Consider the following 21,527-nt stretch of genomic DNA (forward strand, 5'->3'; position numbering starts at 1 on the left):
ATAGTTTAAGGTAAAATTGGCGAAAAACTTCAAGAATTGATTCAGATTTATTATATATCTGCCCTGTTTCGTCCTGTATTGAGTCTATGGTATTGAACACTTCTTTTTGCCTAGTTCTCTTTGCAAGAATTTTCCCTGCATTTTCAGCCATCTCATATATTTGAGATCTAAAGGTTGCTATCTGTTCCGCCAATTTAGATGAAAAAAAGATGTGTATAGGCCAGTTTTATGAATCGCTAGATTTGTTTCGATATCTGATGTTGGTTGCTTTTGGGCAATTGCTGTTAGTAATTTCTTTTGCCAGAATAAAACATTTTTGTACCCTTGATCTACCTTTTCACGAATAATTTTTTGTTTCTTGATAACATATGATAGTGACTCTCCTCTAATCTCTGCTTTAAAAGCATCCCATACATTCTGGACAGAGGCCGTTCCTCTATTATTATCAAAAAATTATTTTATCCATTTTGCCATCATATCTAAGTACTCAGAGTCGGCTAGTAATTTACGATCGAATGTCCAGGGCCTGACATGGGAAATTGATATGTTAGTTTTAATTTCAATCACTATTGGATTATGATCCGAGATTATACGTGGGTATAGATCAAATCTAGTGTCACAGAGTAATGCCTTCTTAATGAAGAAATAGTCAAGGCGTACAAACTTTTTATAGGGAAAAGAAAAGAATGTATACCCGGGTGATGATAAAAAAATTTCATGAGCTACGTCGAATAGACCATGATCCATTATCAAAGAACGAAGAGCTTTAAATGATTTTTATTTTTGCCCCTTGATAATAAAAGGTGTCACGTATATTCCAATTAGGGTCTAGATGAAGATTTAGATCTCCACATAATATTAGCGATGGGGCCCAATTAGCTAATTCTAAATTTAAAGGGTTCAATATGGTTGGATCATCTGAATTTGGGGCATTTACGGCACAAAAAGTCCAAACTTTACTATTAATTTTAACTTCAGCAATTGCCCATTTACCATATTGATATGCCTTACTCCGGATCAGATTCCCCAAACCTTTTCTAAATAAAATTGCCACTCCTTTTGTCGTTGTCCCTTGCGATGTACAAACTACTAAATTCATACCCAGATCTTCATACATCCGTCTATCATTCCACATAATATGTGATTCTTGAATACATAAGATATCGAGTTTCATAGTCTGTATGATTTGCGCAGCAACTCCCCTTTTTTAAAAAATTATTTAGCCCACAAATATTCCATGAACATATTCGTAATTTCTCCATTTAAATGAGTATTTTTTCGTTTTCCCCCCCAAAGCACAGCCTATATAAAGTCAAGATGGAAAACATATAGATCGATACAATCCAGCAATACCTCTTATATCTCAATATATCATAGACATTTGGTGAACAAATGAAAGCGAGAAAAAATTTCCAAATAGACAAATTAAGACAATTTCTGATTTTGTTTGCAACCCCATTTCCCCACCCTACCCTCCCTGAGCTCAGCCCGAGCCCACCCACCCCCTCTAACCCCCCCAAACTATCAGGGCAAAGGGATTTACTAGTCCCTTGCATTGATGACGTGATAGGCGCTAAATAGCTCACGTCACGTGGCTCTACTCCATGATTATTATTCCATACCAAATCAAAATCAACTCAGATCCAGTATCCTGACAACATATTAGACACAAAGAATGAAAGACAGGCTTAAGAACAGCCAGAATCAAAACATTGAAGATACTGGTTAAGACAATAAGCGCAAATACCAACAGAAAAAAATAAAAAAAATAAAGAGTTTATATTTTCTCCGACCCTTGAAACATAGAAAGGTATTTGCACTTAAATTGAGAATATTGGAACGTTAATCTTAAACTTAAAGAACCGCTATAATCAGAGTTGACCCCATTTTTTTTTGTATAGGAAACAGTAACCTTTTCAAAACAAGGCTAAGAGCTCTTTAGCTGCCCCCTCTGAGATTAGAAAGTAAGAGCGCTCTTTATAAATTATTTTAGGTTTTGCAGGGTTTAACAGAAATGCCTGTGTTCCTTTGGCCTGAAATAAAGGAATGAGCTGGCGAAGCTGCCAGCGCAACTGAACTGTGACATGACAGTAGTCAGGGCGCACAAAAAATTCTATACCTTTGCCCTTGCGCTTTCTATTAGGCCTAGCTAAATCATAGAGGGCTTCCCTAGCCAAGAAGTTATTTAAAGAGATCAGAATAGCTCATGGTTTGAGAGCTGAGTCTTGTCGATTTTTTGGAAAGGGAAATCTATGCGCCCTCTGAATTTCAATTTCTCATCTCCAATGATTTAACTCTGGGAAGGCTTCTGAGAATAGTTCTATAACATATTGTCGAGGATTTGACCTTTCATTCCCTTCCGGAACGCCTAGGACTCGAAGGTTGTTCCGGCGTGATTTATTTTCTAAATCGACGAGTTTCCAATTAATTTCTTCCTTTATTCCTTCCATTGCTTTTAGTTGAGAGTTTTGCTGAACCATTGAATCTTCTATTTGTGAAATCCTAGATTCTGTCTCAGTTACTCTCGCTACTGTGTCATTAGATACTTTCATCAGCTTCCTCAAGTTATTTTGCAGTCTCCGTACTGCCCCCTGAGTGCGTAGGTTTTCTGCTTTTGTTTCTTCTCTATGGTGGAGCATAACTTGATAAAGAACTTCTAATGTTACCTCCGGTGTTTTAGACCCTCCTTTGGTTACTTCGGGTGTGATGGAAACAAGAGGAGGGGAAGGTCCATTATCACCTTGCCTAGTGGTGTTTAAGTTTTCTTCTTCCGCCCACCCCGGTCTATTGGGAAAATCTTCAAGGTCCGAATCTTCCAGGTCAGTTAGATCGTCTTGCCCGGGGTCAGAGAACGATTTTTCATAGTCTTGCAGGGATTGGACCCCCCCTGCTGCTTCCAGATCTTCAGTGCCATCCGAGTCTAAAGCTTGAGAAAGATCGGTCATGGAATAAAAATTACCAGCAGAGTCTATAGAGTCCGTATCTTCAGGTGAGATCAATGGTACTGAAGCCAACAGCTCTGATACTCCGGAAATTTGATTGTTTACCACAGTGGTTAAGTCATTAGCAGAGCGTACAGTAGCGTGCAATTGTTTATCCTGAATTAGATTTGGATTATCTGGACTTTTAGAAGGATTAGATGTAGTGACCATTTTTTTCATGAACATCACTGGTATTTTTGGAATGGCACCTTGCCTACATCCCCCAGAATTCACCACGTTCAAGTCTTCTATATTGGATGTGGCAGAAACTGTTACAGGAGGTGCAGTAGGAGCTAAAGAAGTATTTTCAGTCATAGTAGCATGTATAGTTTCGATATTTACTGAATTAGTTGTACTCACACTGTCAGAAGATGAAACTACTGTTAGCCCCGTTGACTTCATCGATTTCTGTGCTGCCGCAGTAACCGCCCTTGTTTTCGGCTTTTGTTGTCTTTGCACGCCAGATGTCGGGTTTTTCGGTGCCATTGATGCGGTAAAACTATCCGACTCAGAAGTTGGATGATTATGTCTCTCCTTTCGCATATGCTGGTAATGGTGATTTCCCCGCTCAAACAGCTCTGGGCGTTCGTGCTGGTGCTGGTGTCGGAGAATCCGCCGTGAGGCTGGGGATATCAGATCAGGTGTGTCCCTGGGAGAGGAAGAGAGAATTGGGCGTATCCACGCCGAGCGGAGTGATCGCGAGTAACTTTTCCAAAGGTCAAGCCGCATACCAGCCTCCGAGTCCGTAGTCCGTAAATCTCGTGTTTTTTAAAGAAATCTATAGAATATTACTCCGTGAAAGGTTAGCTCTTTTTCGAAAATCAGCGGTTCACAGTCAGTATGCTAGTATCATAACACGGGGTAGAACCAGACGGGAGCTCCCTTCAGCGCTGCTCACTTGGACACTGCTGCGTCCGCCATCTTGCCCGCTCTGGCTAAAGGTGATGCTGGTCCAAGAACCAAGCCATGACAGTCAGTTCAATTTTACCTTGCCCGTGGACAGTGTCGTCTTAATGCATGGCAATGTTGGGCAGTTGCCCATGGGCCCCAAAGGCATAGGGGCCCCATGCTAATCTATGTACAGACCAAAATTTTGGCAGGGGCGATAATCTATATTTTTATTCCTGTGAGTGGTTGTGTAGGCAGGCCCCAGTGCACTGCTTTTCCTGGGGACCTATAATGTTGTTAAGATGGCCCTGCCCGTGGAGCCTGGGTGTAGAGTGATCCTGGCTGTCCATGGTGCTGAAAGGGAGCCATGGGAGAACTGCTTTTACCACTGAAACAGTGCTGCAGGGAAAGAGATGCAAAAAGACAACAACGGTGCAGTTGCTGATGTCGGTCAAAGATCGGATGGAATTCCCTCTTAATGCAGCATCGAGTAAAGGGGTTTGTTACCAAACTGGTGGCCAACAAGCCTTGGTAGAGGAAAATGGAGCACGCAGTAACGACAATGTCCGGTGGTCCAGGGGATTATTCAGATCCTGAGCATTTGTTTTACCTTTAGTTTGCAGGGGGGCAGTGTCATTAGTCCAGGGGAGTCTGAGGGTGCTACATGCTTCCACTGGGGTCTCTCTGTCTGGGGGAGCTGAGAGATAGACTAGGACAAGTCTCAATCAGGTAGTAGTACCAAGAGCGTTGGTTGTCAGAGTTGCAGGGTATCCCTCTTTTGCTTTGGACAAGTCTTTTTCTCACTTGTACACATATCTTCTTCTGTCCTCCTTGATGCAGGTTGTCCAGTACTGAGGTTCTGGTATCGGGGGGGGGGGTCCCTTAAACACTAAATTTAGGGAAGTTAGGGATGTGGGAGCTAGTAGCCAATGTGCAGCTGGTCTGCCCCTGAGGTGACCACATCCAGAGGTGTGGGTCACCTTTTCTACCCAGAACCCTTTATTTTGCTACTCCTAAAGATGGTAGGGATCTAATTTTAGAGTACAGACTAGTCTGATTACCCTGGAGGTGTGATCAGCCTTCTGGGGGTGTATACCTCCTTGCATAGCTAATTTCCCGACCATGCCACAGTGCAAATGTGCCTAGGACAGGGGAGGGCTTTTTTTCTCCACTGAGATTCAGCCTTGATGCATATCAGAGGCAGTACAACCTTTGAAGCTAACTGCCTAGATGTGCCACTTCACTAGCCTGCTAGGGAGAAGGGAGAAGGGAGAAGGGAGGTGTGACCCCCTTCTTGCCCAAGCCTTTGTTCCAGACTCCTGGAATTCATCACAATACCTGGCAGGACATCAGAATCCTGTCTTCATGGCAGGAAAGCAAGGGCTTGCAAGCCAGAGCACAGAGAAACTGGAGCTGCCAGGTGTGGGAAACTCTAAGGTAGCCAACTGGGTGCATGCCTCATCGCCCAGGGCATGAGATTCATGTCAGGGGTGGGGGGACATGTTGTTTGATACCAAACATGGCATGTTTTGGCTGTATCATAGTAGAGCAGCCAACCTCGAGAATGCATGTGTGGCAGCCCGTGTTATCCTATAGACACTAACACTAATAGTAGTTTCCAGTGGGGAACACCACTAAAGGGACATATGGCTTGCACTTATATTTCCTCACCTTAAATATACAGGCTGTAGGAGGCCCTCCTTAGGGGTATCTGACATAAATTAAAGACAGTGTATTGACTATGTCACACATGGTAAGGGCACAGTTGTGTTCGAGCAGTTTGCACTGCTCCTGAAGTCTGCAATGGCAGACCTGCTGTCAGTAGTTTATTTGGCCAACTCAGGGTGCCGCAAAACTGTACTGCAGCTTGGGGACCTCTTTACCAACTATGCACTGGGTACCCCTGGTACTACATACTAGGGACTTATAAGGGGGTAAAGTATTTGCCAATTTGGAATTACCACATTAAACGCAACAGTTTTCGGTGAGAGCACATGCACTGGGGTCAGAGTCATTACCATAAGCATTTGGAGCAAAAGGTGAGGGGTGACTATAGAAAAAGGGTCATTTCCTACAATTACATTGTTGTTTTTAATGTGTAATGACTCAGTGTATTTTTCAGATGTAAATGAGTCCATCACTCATTTCAATCAGTGTCGGACCGGGAGCCAAAAGTAGCCCATCCACAAATTACCAATGCAGAATTGCTCCCTTGCTCACCTCACTCCATCTCTCTCTTTGCATTTATCCATTCTCTCCCTTTTTTTCCTCTCTCTTGTCCATTTCGGTTCACTTTCTCTCTGCCTTTCACCTCCCTTCCCCTTTCTCTTGAAGTTTCCTCATTCCTGCTGCAGTTATCCTTGGGAGTGGGGGGAAGTGACGGAGACACCAGGAGCAGCACTTGGCATTTAACTGTTGTCTCCTAGGACCCAATCCCTTCAGGGAACTGCTTAGTAGAAAACTAGGCCTATCCAGCCCTGATTCCAATAGAGGTGGGAGGAAACAATGAGACAGCAAATTTAAAAAGTGTGGAACTATAATACTCTTGTCAGCTGATCCATAGTGTGATTGACAAAGTTTCAAGCTGATAACTGAAGCTTTCAAAGCCAAAGAGGTTCATGGCTGAAGGATGCTGCCCAACAGCCTCTTCCTTTATGTAGAGAGAATGTATTTAGAGTATGTAGAGGAAATACAATTCAGTATTGTTGCATCTCAATGTGGGTTTACTCTCGGAATGCTTGATGAAGTGTGCATAAATCCACCATCAACTGGGCAACTCACACACTTAAAGACGGCTTTAAAAGCCAGACCGAGAGATCCGCCAAGTATCAGGGCAGCTCGCCTTACCTATAAAAAGGCTTTGGCTGTACGTAAAACAGAAGTGAAAGCTACCGTCTGGGAAAATCTGTTAGATCCCATAACACTTGGAAATAGTGCAAAACTTTGGGGAATTATAAATAAACCCCTGTTTGAATCCCCAGGCGATTCCTCCGTAGGCACGCATATACTAGAAGAAGAGTGGGTCTCCCATTTTAGTGCTATTTTTAACAGCGAAATGCCACAGCCAGAACATAAAAAAGGTGATCCAGGTGACAACCCTCTGCAATTTTCTATTCGTGAGGTGGAGAAGGGCATTATGGGCCTATCCAGTAATAAAGCACCCGGGCCTGATGGCCTGCCCCCGGACCTTTTTAAATCAAGGGTATCATTATGGGCGCCCGTTCTTTCTGCTGTACTTAACGCAGTTGCAGATCACGGATGCCCTAAGTCTTGGGGGGTACCACGATAGTCCCAGTTTTTAAAAAAGGGGACCGAAATAGCACGACCTGCTACAGGCCAATATCCTTAATCGACTCGGTGGTCAAAGTAGTGGGAGGTGTAATCTTGAACAGGTTAACAGCCTGGGCTGACAAAAACAACATAATTTCCCCGATCCAGTATGGCTTTAGACCAGGTCACTCCACCATCTCACAGTGCCTCAACCTGTACATGGTACTGGGAAAATATACTTTGGCACGTCAGGGCACAATTTATATGGCCTTTATGGACCTCTCCTCGGCCTTTGATTGTGTCAACCGGGCCAAGTTATGGGAGGCTATGGGAAACATGGGGGTGGAACAGAACCTGGTTGACTTTTTGGCGGATTTACACCAGGACACCCGGGCCAATGTATGATATTCCCAGGACTTGAAGTTAACCAGGGAATTTGGAGTACACCGGGGTGTAAGTCAGGGCTGTATCCTGGCCCCGTTTCTTTTTAACATATACATCAACAATTTAGAGAACAATCTTTTAAATACAGGCGCCGATTATCCTTATGTTGGGCGCAAAGCGTTACCGGTCCTCCTTTATGCGGACGACGCCGTTTTGTTGGCTAGGACTGCAAAAGGCCTCCAATTGTTGCTTGACACCTTTTTCAGTTTTATGAAAACCCGGGATCTTGCCATTAACAATTCAAAATCCTTTGTAATGAATGTAGGCAAAGGACATAATAAGACGTTTCCATTTTATGTAAACGGTGAGAAGATTCCTACAACAAAAACCTTTTCATATCTGGGTGTCCTGTTCGATAACCAACTGAAACGGGGACCCGCCATACAGAGGAAAAAGGGGGAGATAACCCGGGCTAATGCGGCCATTTTTAACTTTGCAAGGAAAATGGGCAAACGGCCATTGCCGCGCTGTTAAAAATTTACCAGGCCAAGAGCGTGGCGATAGGCTGTTATGGAAGTGAGTTATGGGGGCATACAGCTGTTAATGATCTGGTGGTAGCTGAAAATAATTTCTTGAAACAGCTGTTGGGGGTCCCGAGGGGAACTGCTAACTTTAAAGTGCACGAAGAACTAGGTTCTCCCTATTTAAGTGACATCATAGCACTACGACCTTTAACATGCTGGTTGAAATGTTGGCTTAATAAGGATTTACCGTTAAACCACCAGCTCTTGAGAGAAGTTTTATCATGGGACAATATATTAAAAATCCCATGGCTAAAATAACTGAAAAATTGCTTCCTCGCATTAGGGCGCCCTGAACTTTTCTCGAACCCTGACTCTATCACCATAGTTGATGTAGAGTTCGTAAAGAACACCTTTTCTCTTATGCAGAACCTACAGTGTGAGGAGGCGGAACTAAACAAAAGCAGTGTCCGAAAATATGTTGTTTTACAATCTACATTCAGCATGGAACCTTATTTGTCCTGGCCAATGTCAAGCTTTGACCGTTTTTTGTTAATTAGGTTCTGTCTGGGTCTTTTTCATACTGCTAGCAGTTCCAAAATGTAGCCACCAAGGCCAAGTGCTACCGTCCTGTGGCTGCGACCATGTGTCTCCGCAGGACTTGGTGCACTTTTTATTTATTTGTTCGTTTTATGATACACCTCGGAGGATTTATCTAAAGCCTCTTCTTAAAAAACTGAATTTTACCCAGGTTAGACCTGTACTTTGTTATTTACAGCTGCTAAAACACGAATGCACTTTATTTGTAATCAGCTTTTTATAATTAGCCCTAAAATTTAGAAACAGTATGGAGGGTTAAAATGCCTAGAAATGCTGTAAATCTTTGCACTAGATTAATCGTGTTTATATTTCTGGATAAGAGGTTTTTAGATAGTTGGTTTTTATGATGATGTTTTTTTATCAAATTGTGCTTTTATGGTTGTTTTGTGTAAATAACCGAATAAAGATTTTTCTGATTCTGAAAAAAAAAAAAAAACTCACACACTTATTTTGTTTATCCTTCTGTGGTAATTCTTTTTAGTGCTTGAAAGTGGCAATTCATAAATCCCTAGTGCAATCTTTAATAGAGACATGCAGTAACCTTGGTCATGGAAAAAGAGTGACACTCCTTTCTCTTTATGAAAGATATGCTGATCTTTTTAATGAGTATACCATTGAAATATTGCATCCTCATCGACATTCAATTTGTCATATTGATCTAGTTCCTTGCACACACATTACAAATGCTCGATATACATGCTTAGAGAACTTCATAATGTTCACCTTTGAGCTTATCTTGACAAGTATTTAGCCAGTAGGTTCATTAGGCCTCACCAATTTCCGATGGTTTCCCGATTCTTCTTTGTACCAAAAGCAATGGGGGCATTGCACACATGTATTAATCTTAGAGCTCTGAACAACCAAGTTGGACTTCACAGGGACATATGATAAGGTTAGGAGAAGGGGCAAGTCGAAGACTGCATTCAAAATATGATATGGTCTATATGAGCACTGTATGACTTTGCTTGATGCCATTTGCTTAAGTAAAACTGCTGCAGCATTCCAGCATTTCTGAATGGTGTTTAACATGACTTTTTTAGACAAATTTGGTATTGTCTATATAGATGACATCCCGATCTATTATTTAGATTAGACTTGTGTCATTCAACACAGATCTATGTTACAGTGTTAGGACCCCACAAATCTTACCTTTTTTTACTTGCAGAGTAATCTCGCAGGGAGGACATGAACAACCTCCACTGTCTCCCTACTTTCCTTAGTTAAGGAATGTATACTGACCAGGGCAAGGATGGGACCCAGAGAGGGAATCATAGAAGCGTAGAGCAGAGAGTCTAACGTGACGACCTGGTTGGGTACGGCCACTGATGCTGAGGGAACCCTCCTGGGAATCACTGTTTCGACAAGGGATAAATCATAAGGATTAGTGCATCTGCCCATCCCTCTCCCGGGGTACTACACATATAACTCACACACCAACACTAGAGGCACTGCTAAGGAGCATATAGTCACCTGGAGAATGCAACGATCAGCAGAGATGAGAAGTCTTCTCGTACAGGTGAACAGGACAAACAGGAAGGCAGCTTCTGGTCGCTCCAGCACGTCCTATATAACACCGATCTTGTAACCTGGTAATCCACGAGAGCCAAAATGATTAGAAACGTAACCTTAAGCACTGCTGCGCTAGCCTTAAATGTAGAATTGACACCAGCGCTCCTGTGCAAGTGTACAAACAGTGTTGAGACTGTGTGCCCCTGCACCTGTTACAAGGGCACAAAACACACCAGCGACCCTGTGCGAGTTTGGGCTAAATTATAGGTGGCTATGCGCTCCTGCATGTGCAGCAATGGCAGCGAAAACACAAGCGCTCCTGCGCGAGTGCAGTGAAGTGCTTTAGGCGGCCAAGCACTCCTGCGCGTGCCACAATGACAGAGAACATCAGCGCTCCTGCACGAGTGTGGGAAAGTGCTTTAGGCAGCTATGCGCTCCTGTGCGTGCCGCAATGGCTAAGGACACAGGCGCTCCTGCGTGAGCATGGGAAAGTGCTTTAGGTGGTTTTGCGCTCCTGCGTGTGCCACAATGGCAGAAAACACAAGCACTCCTGTGCAAGTGTGGGGGCGGAGTAGTGACAGCACACTCCTGCACCTGTTACAGGGGGCACAAAAACACCAGTGTCAGTGTGTGTAACAAGGATCACCTGTTCACCAACTGTTGAGGAAGATGTCTCCTGGACATGGAAGTCAGCAGCTGGCATCCGGGCAAAGTGCTGTATTCGAAGCACTGTGGGTTGACCACTGCAGACTTTTATGCGGCCTCACCCGGGAGTGCAATGTCAGCTGACCTGACTGCTACTTCCTGTACAGGAAAGCTGCACTGCTAACTGGTCCAGCATTCCCTGTGAAAACCCTGCAAGATGCAGACATGCAAACCACCATGCATTACAATCTAGCCCTTCCTGGAGCTGCTCAGGGTGAGAGCCATGACAGTTACTATTGGCTTTGCAGAAACTTCATTCATACTGCAAAATCATGTAATATGACTTCCATGTTAGGTAAGTGGAATTGTTAGTGGTGAGCTTTTCACCTACTGGTGTGCAAATGGCACAGACAAAGTAGAAGCAGTTAGTTATTGGCCTACCTCACAATCTGTGAAAGATATGCAGGATTTTCTGAGGCTTGCCAATTTCTATAGCTGATTCATTGACCATTTGCCTCCTGTTATAGAGCCTATCATTCATCTACTCCATAAAATACCATATGTGTTTGGTCAAAGGATGCTGAAGAAGCCCTCCTGCATATGAACAATGCTTTTAGTTCTTTCTCTGTATTAGCTCATCCTAGTTCTGCCCTACCTTTTATGCTGGAGGGAGATGCCTCAAATTCAGCTGTCGGTGCTATTTTGGCATGATGAAAATGGACAACTTCATCCAGTAGCATTTATGGTCCCCTAAATTAAATGCAGGAGAGATAAAATACACCACACTTGAGAAAGAGCTTTCAGCTATTTGGTATCCTTTCCATGAGGGATTTCATTATCTCCTTGGGGCATTGCACTCCTCAGTGACAGTGTTCACAGATTATCACAACCTACAATTCATGCATTCAGCTTGTTTAGTGTCAGCATGTCTACTTAGAGGGATGTTATTATTTGCTGAGTTAATTTCTGGAATTACAATCAGAACAGGAGCTGAAAGTCACAGGTCTGCTTGTTTGACAATACAGGATGGACCTGAAAGTGAGTACAAAAGTAACTAGCAAACGCTGCCTACAAAAACCCCTAAAACCGCAGCAAGTTATAGAAGTAACAACTAGAGAGGACATTTTGGTAACTGCTTCACCGAGTTTCAATACTAGAAAATGGAAACATTAGCAAGAAGAAGGTCAGGATGGAACAATCATACACGGTTTACCCTTTATAAAGAGAGAATTATTCTTACTCATTAAAGCATTACATAGCATTGTCCTTGGGTGGTGTCATATAGTGCCCACTGCTGGACATACAGAAATAGCAAGAACTATAGAACTCATTCAGTGTAATTTTTGTGGCTGACTTTACGGCACAATGTGAACTTGAAAGTACAATCTTGTGATGTATGCAGGTACATGTGTGGATGTGAGCAAAAGTAGATCACTCTCATCCCCAAGGTCTGTTTCAACCATTACCAATCCCTACTATGTCTTGGCAAGCACTTTCCATAGATGTCATTACAGCCTCCCCCCAATCAAGATAACAGCTCCATTTTGGTAGTTATGGCTAGTCTAAGTTTAACCAAAATGATGCTTAGAACACGTATAACACATTCTAACATGTTTAAAAAACTCAGACATCACTGAAAACAGTGTTAAAGAGAAGCCATGGTTGGAACATCCAATCAAATATTATATATTCCTTTCTATAAAACCTCATAAATTCACAGGAAAAGAAGAACAGTTAATGTGGAGGCATAGGAGCAAAACAGAACATTCAAATCACTGAAGTTAGTCAGTTATGGCTAGCTAAACTAATCATACTTTGAGCCCCTTCACGCACTGCTTATGATTATGACTTCATGCATGAAATAATTGATGACATGTAAAATTAAATACATGGTGATATCATTGCAAATATCTCAAATATATTTTATTACATTAACCTCTGACAGCACTGATGACATCATCCAATGCTATACCTGCTCTCTTCTAGATTCATATTTACTAACTATGCTTTGTGAAGTAGTATGCTAACAAATAAACCACAACATGTATCAATGATTACAGAATTTACTAGTAGAATATGAAGTAATTGAGAAATATAACTCTCCCTCATAGAGTAGCACACTTGTAGTGTCAGAAAAAAGAACTTTGGGGCATATTATCAACAACTAGCGATATTTATCGCTAAAGAAGCTTAGCAATTTTTTTTTTATCGCCAAGCATCGACGGATTTTATCGCAGAGATAGCGTGCTATTATCAACGTTTATCTCGAATGCGATACAATTACTGGCGATAGCAGCGAAATGCGTGAATATCGCTGGAAAACCAGCGATATTCACGCATCATCGCCAATAGGGTCTTAGCCAGAATATCCACCTCCCATTGGATATAATGGCTAAGAACTGGTCTGAGCAGGCATTAGTTTTTAGCGATATTCGCACTTAGCGCAAATTTTTTTAGCGCTACGCCTGCCTTCCTAATAGGCGATAGCGACGTTAGCGACTGCTTTTCAGTCGCTAAGTGGTTGGGTACACCCACTTTGCATGTAATTAGCGATAAATATCGAAAACGGCCACAAAAGTGGCGATAATTTCATTTCGCCTGCCTTGATAATATGCCCCTTTGTTTTAAAATGCATACAACATTATCTATTTATATAGTCAGAATAATAAACAACTATAAAATAAACAACAGAAACAAAGACATCCAATATGAGTCTAAAACACATCTACCATCTCATAATGAAACAACCATGATCATATACCATCCAACTGCTGGAAAAAGTGAAACAATTGTCATCCTACTACAGCATACCTACTATCATATACAGCACAGACATATATCACACAATTGAATGTCGATTAAATACTGTACTCCAACAAGGCTGTGCATACAGCATCATTTCTACATGACTGTAAGTACATATCAATATGACATTTGAAGAACAAGACAGATGCTAGAATATATACTGTAGATAAATTATTCACTATCCTGACAAGATTCGCCTTTAAGAAGTTCCACATTGTCATTGGAATGAAACAAGTTGACTGTTGTGTGTAATTTGACAATGATGAAGAACAAAGAGGATTTTTATTTGACATTTGCTTTTCTGTCAATACTTTATGTACCATGGTGGGCTTTCTTTATTATATGGATTTTTTATTAGGCCCTGTTTTCAAATCTTTGCTGCAGTACTTCTAGCAGCTGAGAACTGAGAGAGGAAGCACCCACCAACAAACTTTTCAAGGGACTAATTACGATGGGTGTATTATCCCTTTGCCACAGCTGCATACGTTTGTGATCACAAAACCACACACAAAACTGATAAGCAACAACAACAGTAGCTCCAAAGGTGCTCATTATAAAAAGAATGTTCTTCATAGGAAACACCATTTTTATACAAAATGATTATACACATCATTAGATGAATTAATACCAATGTCTACAATGGTGTAATGGCCGATATAATCAGTGATGTGACTAAGGATGGCCTTTGTATTGTCATTTGTAATGGGACATCAGTCTGCAGGAGGACAGAATCTGGGGGTAGGATTCTTAAACAGGTAAAGCAACACTCACTAACTCACTAACGCCTCCTCACCGGCCCACTCCGCCTCCTTTCTTCAGATATGGACAGTTTGCAATTGAAGAGGCATCTCTATGTGATACCACTGCTTCATAAGTCAAAAGATTATGGGGCATACTATCAAGCCCCTATTGCCACCACTATGTCACTTTTTGTGACGTTGTGGCGCCGATAGGGTCAGCGCCCTATTGTCAAGGCTGCTTTAAGCCACATAACGAGGCTTAAAGCCACGTTAACTGGCTTAACGCTGCCTTGATAATCGGGCCCTTTCACGCTAAAATTAGTGTGAAAGGGACGTGCAGTGGGTGTTGCGGTGGGTGTTCCACCGCAACGCTCATTGAAGTCGACGCTGCCACCTATTATGAAGTTTGGTGCCAAACTTAAGACCAGAAAAATTCTGGTCTTAAGGTAGCGAAACAAGGAGAAATGCTTTTTTTCTTCTCATTTTTGCTTTTTCCATGTGTACTGCCATGTGCAGCACACATGGAAAAAGCAAAATGCCATGGTTTGTTCATGTCCAGGAAGGTGTCCCTTCCTGTACATGAACAAACCGTTTTTCAAAATGCCACTTTTTAACCTCCATGTGTGCTGCACGAAGCAGCACACATGAAAGTTACAAAATGGCATTCTAGGTTTGTTTATGTGGAGGAAGGAACTCCTTACTACACATAAACAAACCTCCCTGCTTGAAGACACCCTTGCACTCTGGTGCAAGGGTGCCTGCGCTGGCGCTAAGTTGTGTAATTTAGCACCTTCGCAGCGGGAAACGCCAGGCTGCACCATATCCTTGTTAATATGGTGCAGCCTGGCGTTTCTGAAGCGGCGGAGAGAGACATTAAGCCAAGACAGCTAAGGCCTTTCTCCGCCACTTTCTTGGTAATATGCCCCTGTCTATTTGAATGGAGGCCCAAAACAAAAGTCATAGATTTTTTTTAGGCTTTCCTGCTTCACTAAGCTAGGCAATAGCAGCAAATTGCAAGGATATTAATAGAAAGGATTATTTTCTCACACCCACAGAATACACGCTACACTGTTTTGCATACAATGTTTATATGCATTTGCAACTGTTGTTAATCCATTCTCCTAAAAGGAAGAGCATTTTTGTTCTTCTGTTTACATTACTGTTATTTAATGGTGTCCATTTTTTTCCTTCTTCAGACTGGTGACATTTATTTTTCTCCTCTGTCACAGTCCATAGAAACGCGGTAATGGAAACTCATTTGGACGTGGCTGGATATTCAGCAGCAGCTGCATTAGCGTCACGTGACTGCTTGTCACCCATCATCAATCAGAAGTGTGTTAAGCCTGCGCTAATTCAAGACGAAACAGGCTATGAGCCAGGACCAGAAATGTCATCAATCAGTACCACCAAGCGAGGAAAATTCTAATAATGATGATGTAGAAGCCACATAAGTGTAGGTGTTATTTACATATGACAATGTTTATAGACTGCTCATTTATTGTTTTCGTATCTATCCACTTAAATCCGCCGGATATTAACCATTATTTATTTTATGGAATTTTTCGCAGCATGGACATCATTAAAGAAGACATTAGAATGCTTTATAAAGGGTAAATGGAGATGTTATATGTACTATTCTGAGTGTAAAGACAAGTGGGAAAATACGTGCCATATACATTTTAACAGGAGCTGGGTTGGGGAATGTGTGGAATGTCTATTTTTTCATCACAAATAATGCATAATTTTTGTGGAAAGAATTCACATTACGGGAATTAGTCAGAGGCGGTTGTCTGCAAGGCAACTGTATGGGAAGTGTGCCCTTGCATAAGGCCATGTGAGGTCATTGGCCAATGTATAGATCATTGAGTTTCTAAGCTCACATGGATAAAATTGCTCTCGCTGCTATTGAGACAATGGCACACATCCAGTTTCACAGTTTCTGCCCAAACCAGTCTCCTGGAAGTGAAAATTGCACAAAAAACCATAACTGTTAGTAAAGACAAAAGTCCACTCACGCTTTCCAGGGCTATCTATCCCAAAGGCTTCCAATATTTGGGACGCTAGGGAAATTACATCCGTCTAGTGACAGAACCCCTTACAGTGTCGCGATTATAAAATGCCTGTAGGCCAATGCACTCTTTAAATGCATAAATCCAAAAATAGCAGTTGATATATTCAAAGGGTGAATTCATGAGAATTAAATGTCAGCTCTGGAGTTATTGACCCAAGCAAAGCGCAATCATAGTGAAAATGCAAATTAAGACCATTATGGTTCCATGCTGCAGACTTTGTATAGGGCGATGCACCGCAACTGTATATGATAAGGATAGTACAAGTTCCAGAGAAGTTCTTGGCCATATAGAGGAATGGGGCTGAAGGCTTAGCAGTTGATAGGGGCACTGAACACCCCTATGGATTGTAATACCTCTGTAATATAGGGCCAGATGTACAGCCATTGCGTTTTGCAGGTCATAAATTGAGCTTTTTTGCGACTGGCAATTTGTGACTCGCAAAACAGAATGTACTAATGTGTCTCAAACACATTTAGCGATTCTCAATGGGGTTGCAAATGACCTGCCTCATCAATATACATGAGGCAGGTTTGCAATTTACGACCCATTGGGAATAGGCTATAATCGCAGGGATGGTGGCCTGCTGGGTCAAGCAGACCATCATGTTTGCGTTTCAAAGGAAAAAATGCTAAGTTTTCTTTTCATTTTTTTAAGGGCTGGCAGTGGTCCGTGGGTCCACTGCCTGCTCCTAAAAAATATGTTTGCATACATTCACAAAGGGGAAGAGGTCCAGTTTGCGACTGGCTTACCACCTACTTAAAGTAGGTCGTACACTGCGATTGTTTTGGTACCGCATTTGTGGTTGCAAGACTATCGTACATCTCCCTGCAACTCGCTATTAGGAAGGAACACGCTTGGCACGCACCTTCCTAATAGTGAATCATAAATCCTATTTGCGAGTGAGTAAAAGGTTACCGACTCTCAAAATAGGGTTTGTACATACTATAAACCTTTTTAGCAGTCACAAACTGCTCGGTTTTCCACTGTAATTCCATATAAAGTGTTCCCAACCTCTTGCATGTGGGGGTAATTCCTCCCGCTGTGCTGGGGGGCGCGCACAGCGCCCCATGCTCATGACGAGCTCAGTTCGTCATGAGGCACAGTGCTCAGGTGCTCATGACGAGCTGAGCTTGTCACGGCCGCACCCATTTTCGTGGAACGTTCAGCACAGCAGGGGAATTATCCCCGCGTGTGAGCATTCCACGGGCCATGACGAGCTCAGCTCGTCATGAGCATCTGAGCACTGTGCCTCATAACGAGCTCAGTTCGTCATGAGCACAGAACGGGTTAATAGGTGGCAGTCCTGATGTCTCCTGCCTCACCTTGTTCAGCTTCTTTGCTGTGTGCTCTGCCTGCTCTGCTGCCTCCATCGTGGTCTCTCCTTTCTCTTCTCCTCCCACATGCACCCTCGGCCCATTGTGCTGCTTAGTCGTGCATGGCTGCCTTTCCATGCACAGCCTCTTCACGCTCGGGTTGCCAACTTGACTGCAACCGGGGTCTGTGGCTTTCCTTCTGACTAAGGCTGCTTTGCTGTTTGGTCGGGCTGCATTAGGCCGTGTGTGAGATTAAAGAAGGGAGCTGTTGGCCCTAGAACCAGCAGCAGGGGACTCGAATGTGCCTCACTTGCATCAAATTAATACAAGCAACTGGTGATATTTTTATTTATTTTTTATTTGAGGTACACACTCCTGTAATAGGTAAATAATACTGCACACATCTTACAAAAATAACACACTGACACCCAAACCTGCAGGAATGGACCGTTAAGGGTACCAACTGGATGGCAATAAGGCAATAAGCAATCTTCCTTTTTATAGCACAATTTTTGAATAGAAAATCCCTTTCCTGGAATCTACAATGGGTGTGACTCTGCCACATTGCTTCTAGTTCCATCTTCTCCATTCCTGGTGACTAATGTAAATATTTAATCCTTATATCAGAATCTATGTCTGCCAGTGTGATCCGCCTCTGCTGCATTGGTCATTTAATTAAAAGGTATCAACTGAGGAGGGAGTACGGTGGACCGGCTCTGCTGCCACTGTCCTTTAATCACAAGACCTTACCTGAGGAGGGGGTATAGTGGACCGGCTCTGCTGCCACTGTCCTTTAATCACAATACAACAACTGTGGAGGAAGTACAGTGGACTGTCTCTGCTGTAACTGTCATTTATTTACAAGACACCACCTAAGGAGGGAGTATGGTGGACTGACTCTGCTGCCACTGTCCTTTGATAACAAGACATCACCTCATGAGGGAGTATGGTGGACCGGCTATGCTGTAATTGTCATTTCATTGCAAGACGTCACCTGAGGAGGAAGTACAGTGGAGTGGCTCTGCTGCAACTGGCCTTTATTCACAAGACATCAACTGAGGAGGGAGTATGGTGGACCGGCTATGCTGTAATTGTCATTTCATTGCAAGACATAACCTGAGGAAGGAGTATGGTTTACTGGCTCTACTTTAACTGTAATTTTTTCAAGACATCACCTGAGGAGTGCATTTACGAGTAGTAAAGTTAGACTTTTGTAAATGTAAGTTTTGGTCTTAAGTTTAACTGAGACTCCAACTGAGCCAAAAGTCTAACTTTAATACTCGTAAATGCCCTTTGTGAATACCAAAAGTTGTAAAGTTAGACTTTCATCTCAGTTTACCTTTCTGAATCGGGCCATTGTTTTCTTCAATTAGTTTTCTGCATGTCTCTTAATTTATTGTTAATCAAAAGTAAAGCACAGAGAATCATGCCAGTCAGACTAGCAATTATTTCTAAAGAGAGAGCAATTGAAAATTGTTGGCAGAATTTGGTCGTTACCTCAGCTCATTCAATGTGCCAATGGCTTGTAAACTTCCATTAATCTTGTACCCTTTGCTTCCAAGTGGAAGGTTCTCCACTCTCAACTTGTGGTGTCAAGTTGGCTCATTTTCAGTGCTTGTCTTACTGAGACTCCAAATTAGGATTTAGCCTAATGCAGAAGAGAGCATTAATGGCTACTCCATTCAAAAGCCCCATAATTGTTGCCCACAACTCCACTGGATGAACTACCCTATGTTGATTTCCTCCATGACAGATGCCCCACAGGTAGACACCACTGACTGCATTCCGGTCTGCTGTAGTGTAATGTCATTATTGCCACACATGATGGAACACTACTGCTCAACCTAAATTGTCGGATTATTAATAAATCTACTTGACTTAACTCTGTGAAAGAAGTTTATGTCAGTAAATGGTTGTGGAATTTCGACAAAAGGTAAGACGTGTCCATAAAATGCTGGGAACCACTCTTGCCCTTCAAGTACAGAAGACTTGTAACAATATAGCCTTAATTTGGAGGGACAATCCACCTGCTAGGAGTTGTTGGTGGAACTATCACCATCTGCCATGGGTATTACCAAATATTCACCAGGCTTTCACCATAAAAATGACAACTTCAATGGTAACAACAGTTAATTTGATGGAGAAACCGGTCTTCATAGTGGTGAGCTCTAAATGTAACAGAATACTCACACCCTGTTTGACCAAGGGCATGTATCCCTCACTCTGCCAGTTGAAAATACACCAGCAAAACGTAAAATCTGCCTTCTAGTCTTTTCACACGATTATTCATGTGGATGTTTTGAAATGTTTTTTTACAGAGTTTTATAAAGCGCAAACTAGACCCGAACCCAATCGGGTATCAGAGTGCTTTACATAGCACCAGTTACGTTACACGAGGACACGCATTCATTTTAGGCACTAGGGGCCAGATGTAGGTAGCCAAATACCGGTCGGTAACGGACGAAAATACTGATTTTCGGCCGTTACCGACCGGTATTGAGTATTCGGTATGTAGGTGATAGGAAAGAGGGTGAATCGGTAAATTTACCGAATCGGTAAAATTACCGATCGGTAAAATACCGATTATGAAAAAGTACCGATCGGTAATATTACCGATCGGTAAATTTACCGATCGGTCTAGTTACCGATCGGTAAACTTACCGATCGGTAAAGTTACCGATCGGTATAGTTACCGATCGGTAAATTTAACGAATCGGTAAATTAGAATAGGTAAAATTTATTTTTGAGATGTAGGGAGGCTCTGAAATACCGATTTTGCCTCAAAATCGGTATTTAAGAGTCGGTATTTACCATGGATTCAAATCAGGTGGTAACCAGGTGCAGCCTATAAAAAAGGACCCAAAATGCAATTCAGTTTGCACAATGGCGGCATTTTACGTAATAGCAAGACGGCTACGGCTACGGGAGGAAGGAGAGAGGGAATGGCTGAGACAGGAGCAGGTCTACAGGCAGAGGGTGACCCTGTTCATGCTCACAGAGGAGGAGATACTTCAAAGGTACAGGTTGGCTCCAGACACCATCATGGAGCTCATCAGGAACCTCAAACCACTGTTGGAGCACCCCACCCCAAGGGCACATGCAATCCCAACACATGTACAGGTGCTGTGCAGCCTCCACCTGCTGGCGTCAGGGAGCTACCAGAGCGTGGTTGCTGTGGCGGGAGGGGTGACCCAGAGCAGCCTCTCAAGGTTTTTTCACAGATTCCTTGACGCCATGTTGCATAGGATGGATCATTACATTTCTTTTCCATCCACCCATGCTGAACTTGTGCAAACAAAATCTGAGTTTTACCAGATGGCAAGATTTCCCCATATCATCGGATGCATTGATGGCACGCATATCCCCATTTGTCCCCCTGCTGCCACAGAATACATGTACCGCAATAGGAAGTCAAGCCACACCATCAACGTCCAGGTGATTTGCAACGCAAAGTATGTCATCACAGACCTTGTCGCAAAATTCCCTGGAAGTACCCATGACTCCTATATATTTCAGAACAGCGGCATCTATGCACGTCTGTCAGCAGGGGAATTTGGCGAAGGATACCTCCTAGGTAAGACAGAGTCTGCGACCCCTTCCACACCTATTGCAGTGAGAATTACAAGTATGCATGTGAGTAATGTATTCCCATTTCCCTTTTAGGAGACAGTGCATATGCCCTACGTTCATTTATCCTGACTCCCTACCTCAACCCCTCCACACCCAGCCAAAGGAGGTATAACCGGGCCCACAAAAGTACACGCAATGTGGTAGAACGGACCTTTGGCATATGGAAAAG

The 21,527-nt window shown here is 42.8% G+C and overlaps 1 protein-coding gene across 2 annotated transcripts in view; it reads right to left on the bottom strand.

The window, feature by feature from the left end:
- DOK5 (docking protein 5) overlaps positions 1-21,527 on the bottom strand; it is a 590,993-nt gene that overhangs the window by 365,157 nt on the left and 204,309 nt on the right. Inside the window, exons 1-2 of one of the 2 annotated variants that reach the window (XM_078650482.1) lie at positions 10,115-10,202; positions 9,884-9,996 (exon numbers count right to left, since the gene is read on the bottom strand). The exons of the other annotated variant lie outside the window; for it this stretch is intronic. Of the exons in view, the coding sequence (XP_078506608.1) occupies positions 9,884-9,916 (33 nt within the window). The 5' untranslated portion in view covers positions 9,917-9,996; positions 10,115-10,202. Of the gene's footprint in view, positions 1-9,883; positions 9,997-10,114; positions 10,203-21,527 lie in introns of those variants that run through there. 2 annotated transcript variants of the gene reach the window in all.

Source organism: Lissotriton helveticus, chromosome 7, assembly GCF_964261635.1.
Source record: "Lissotriton helveticus chromosome 7, aLisHel1.1, whole genome shotgun sequence".
Lineage (NCBI taxonomy): Eukaryota > Metazoa > Chordata > Amphibia > Caudata > Salamandridae > Lissotriton > Lissotriton helveticus.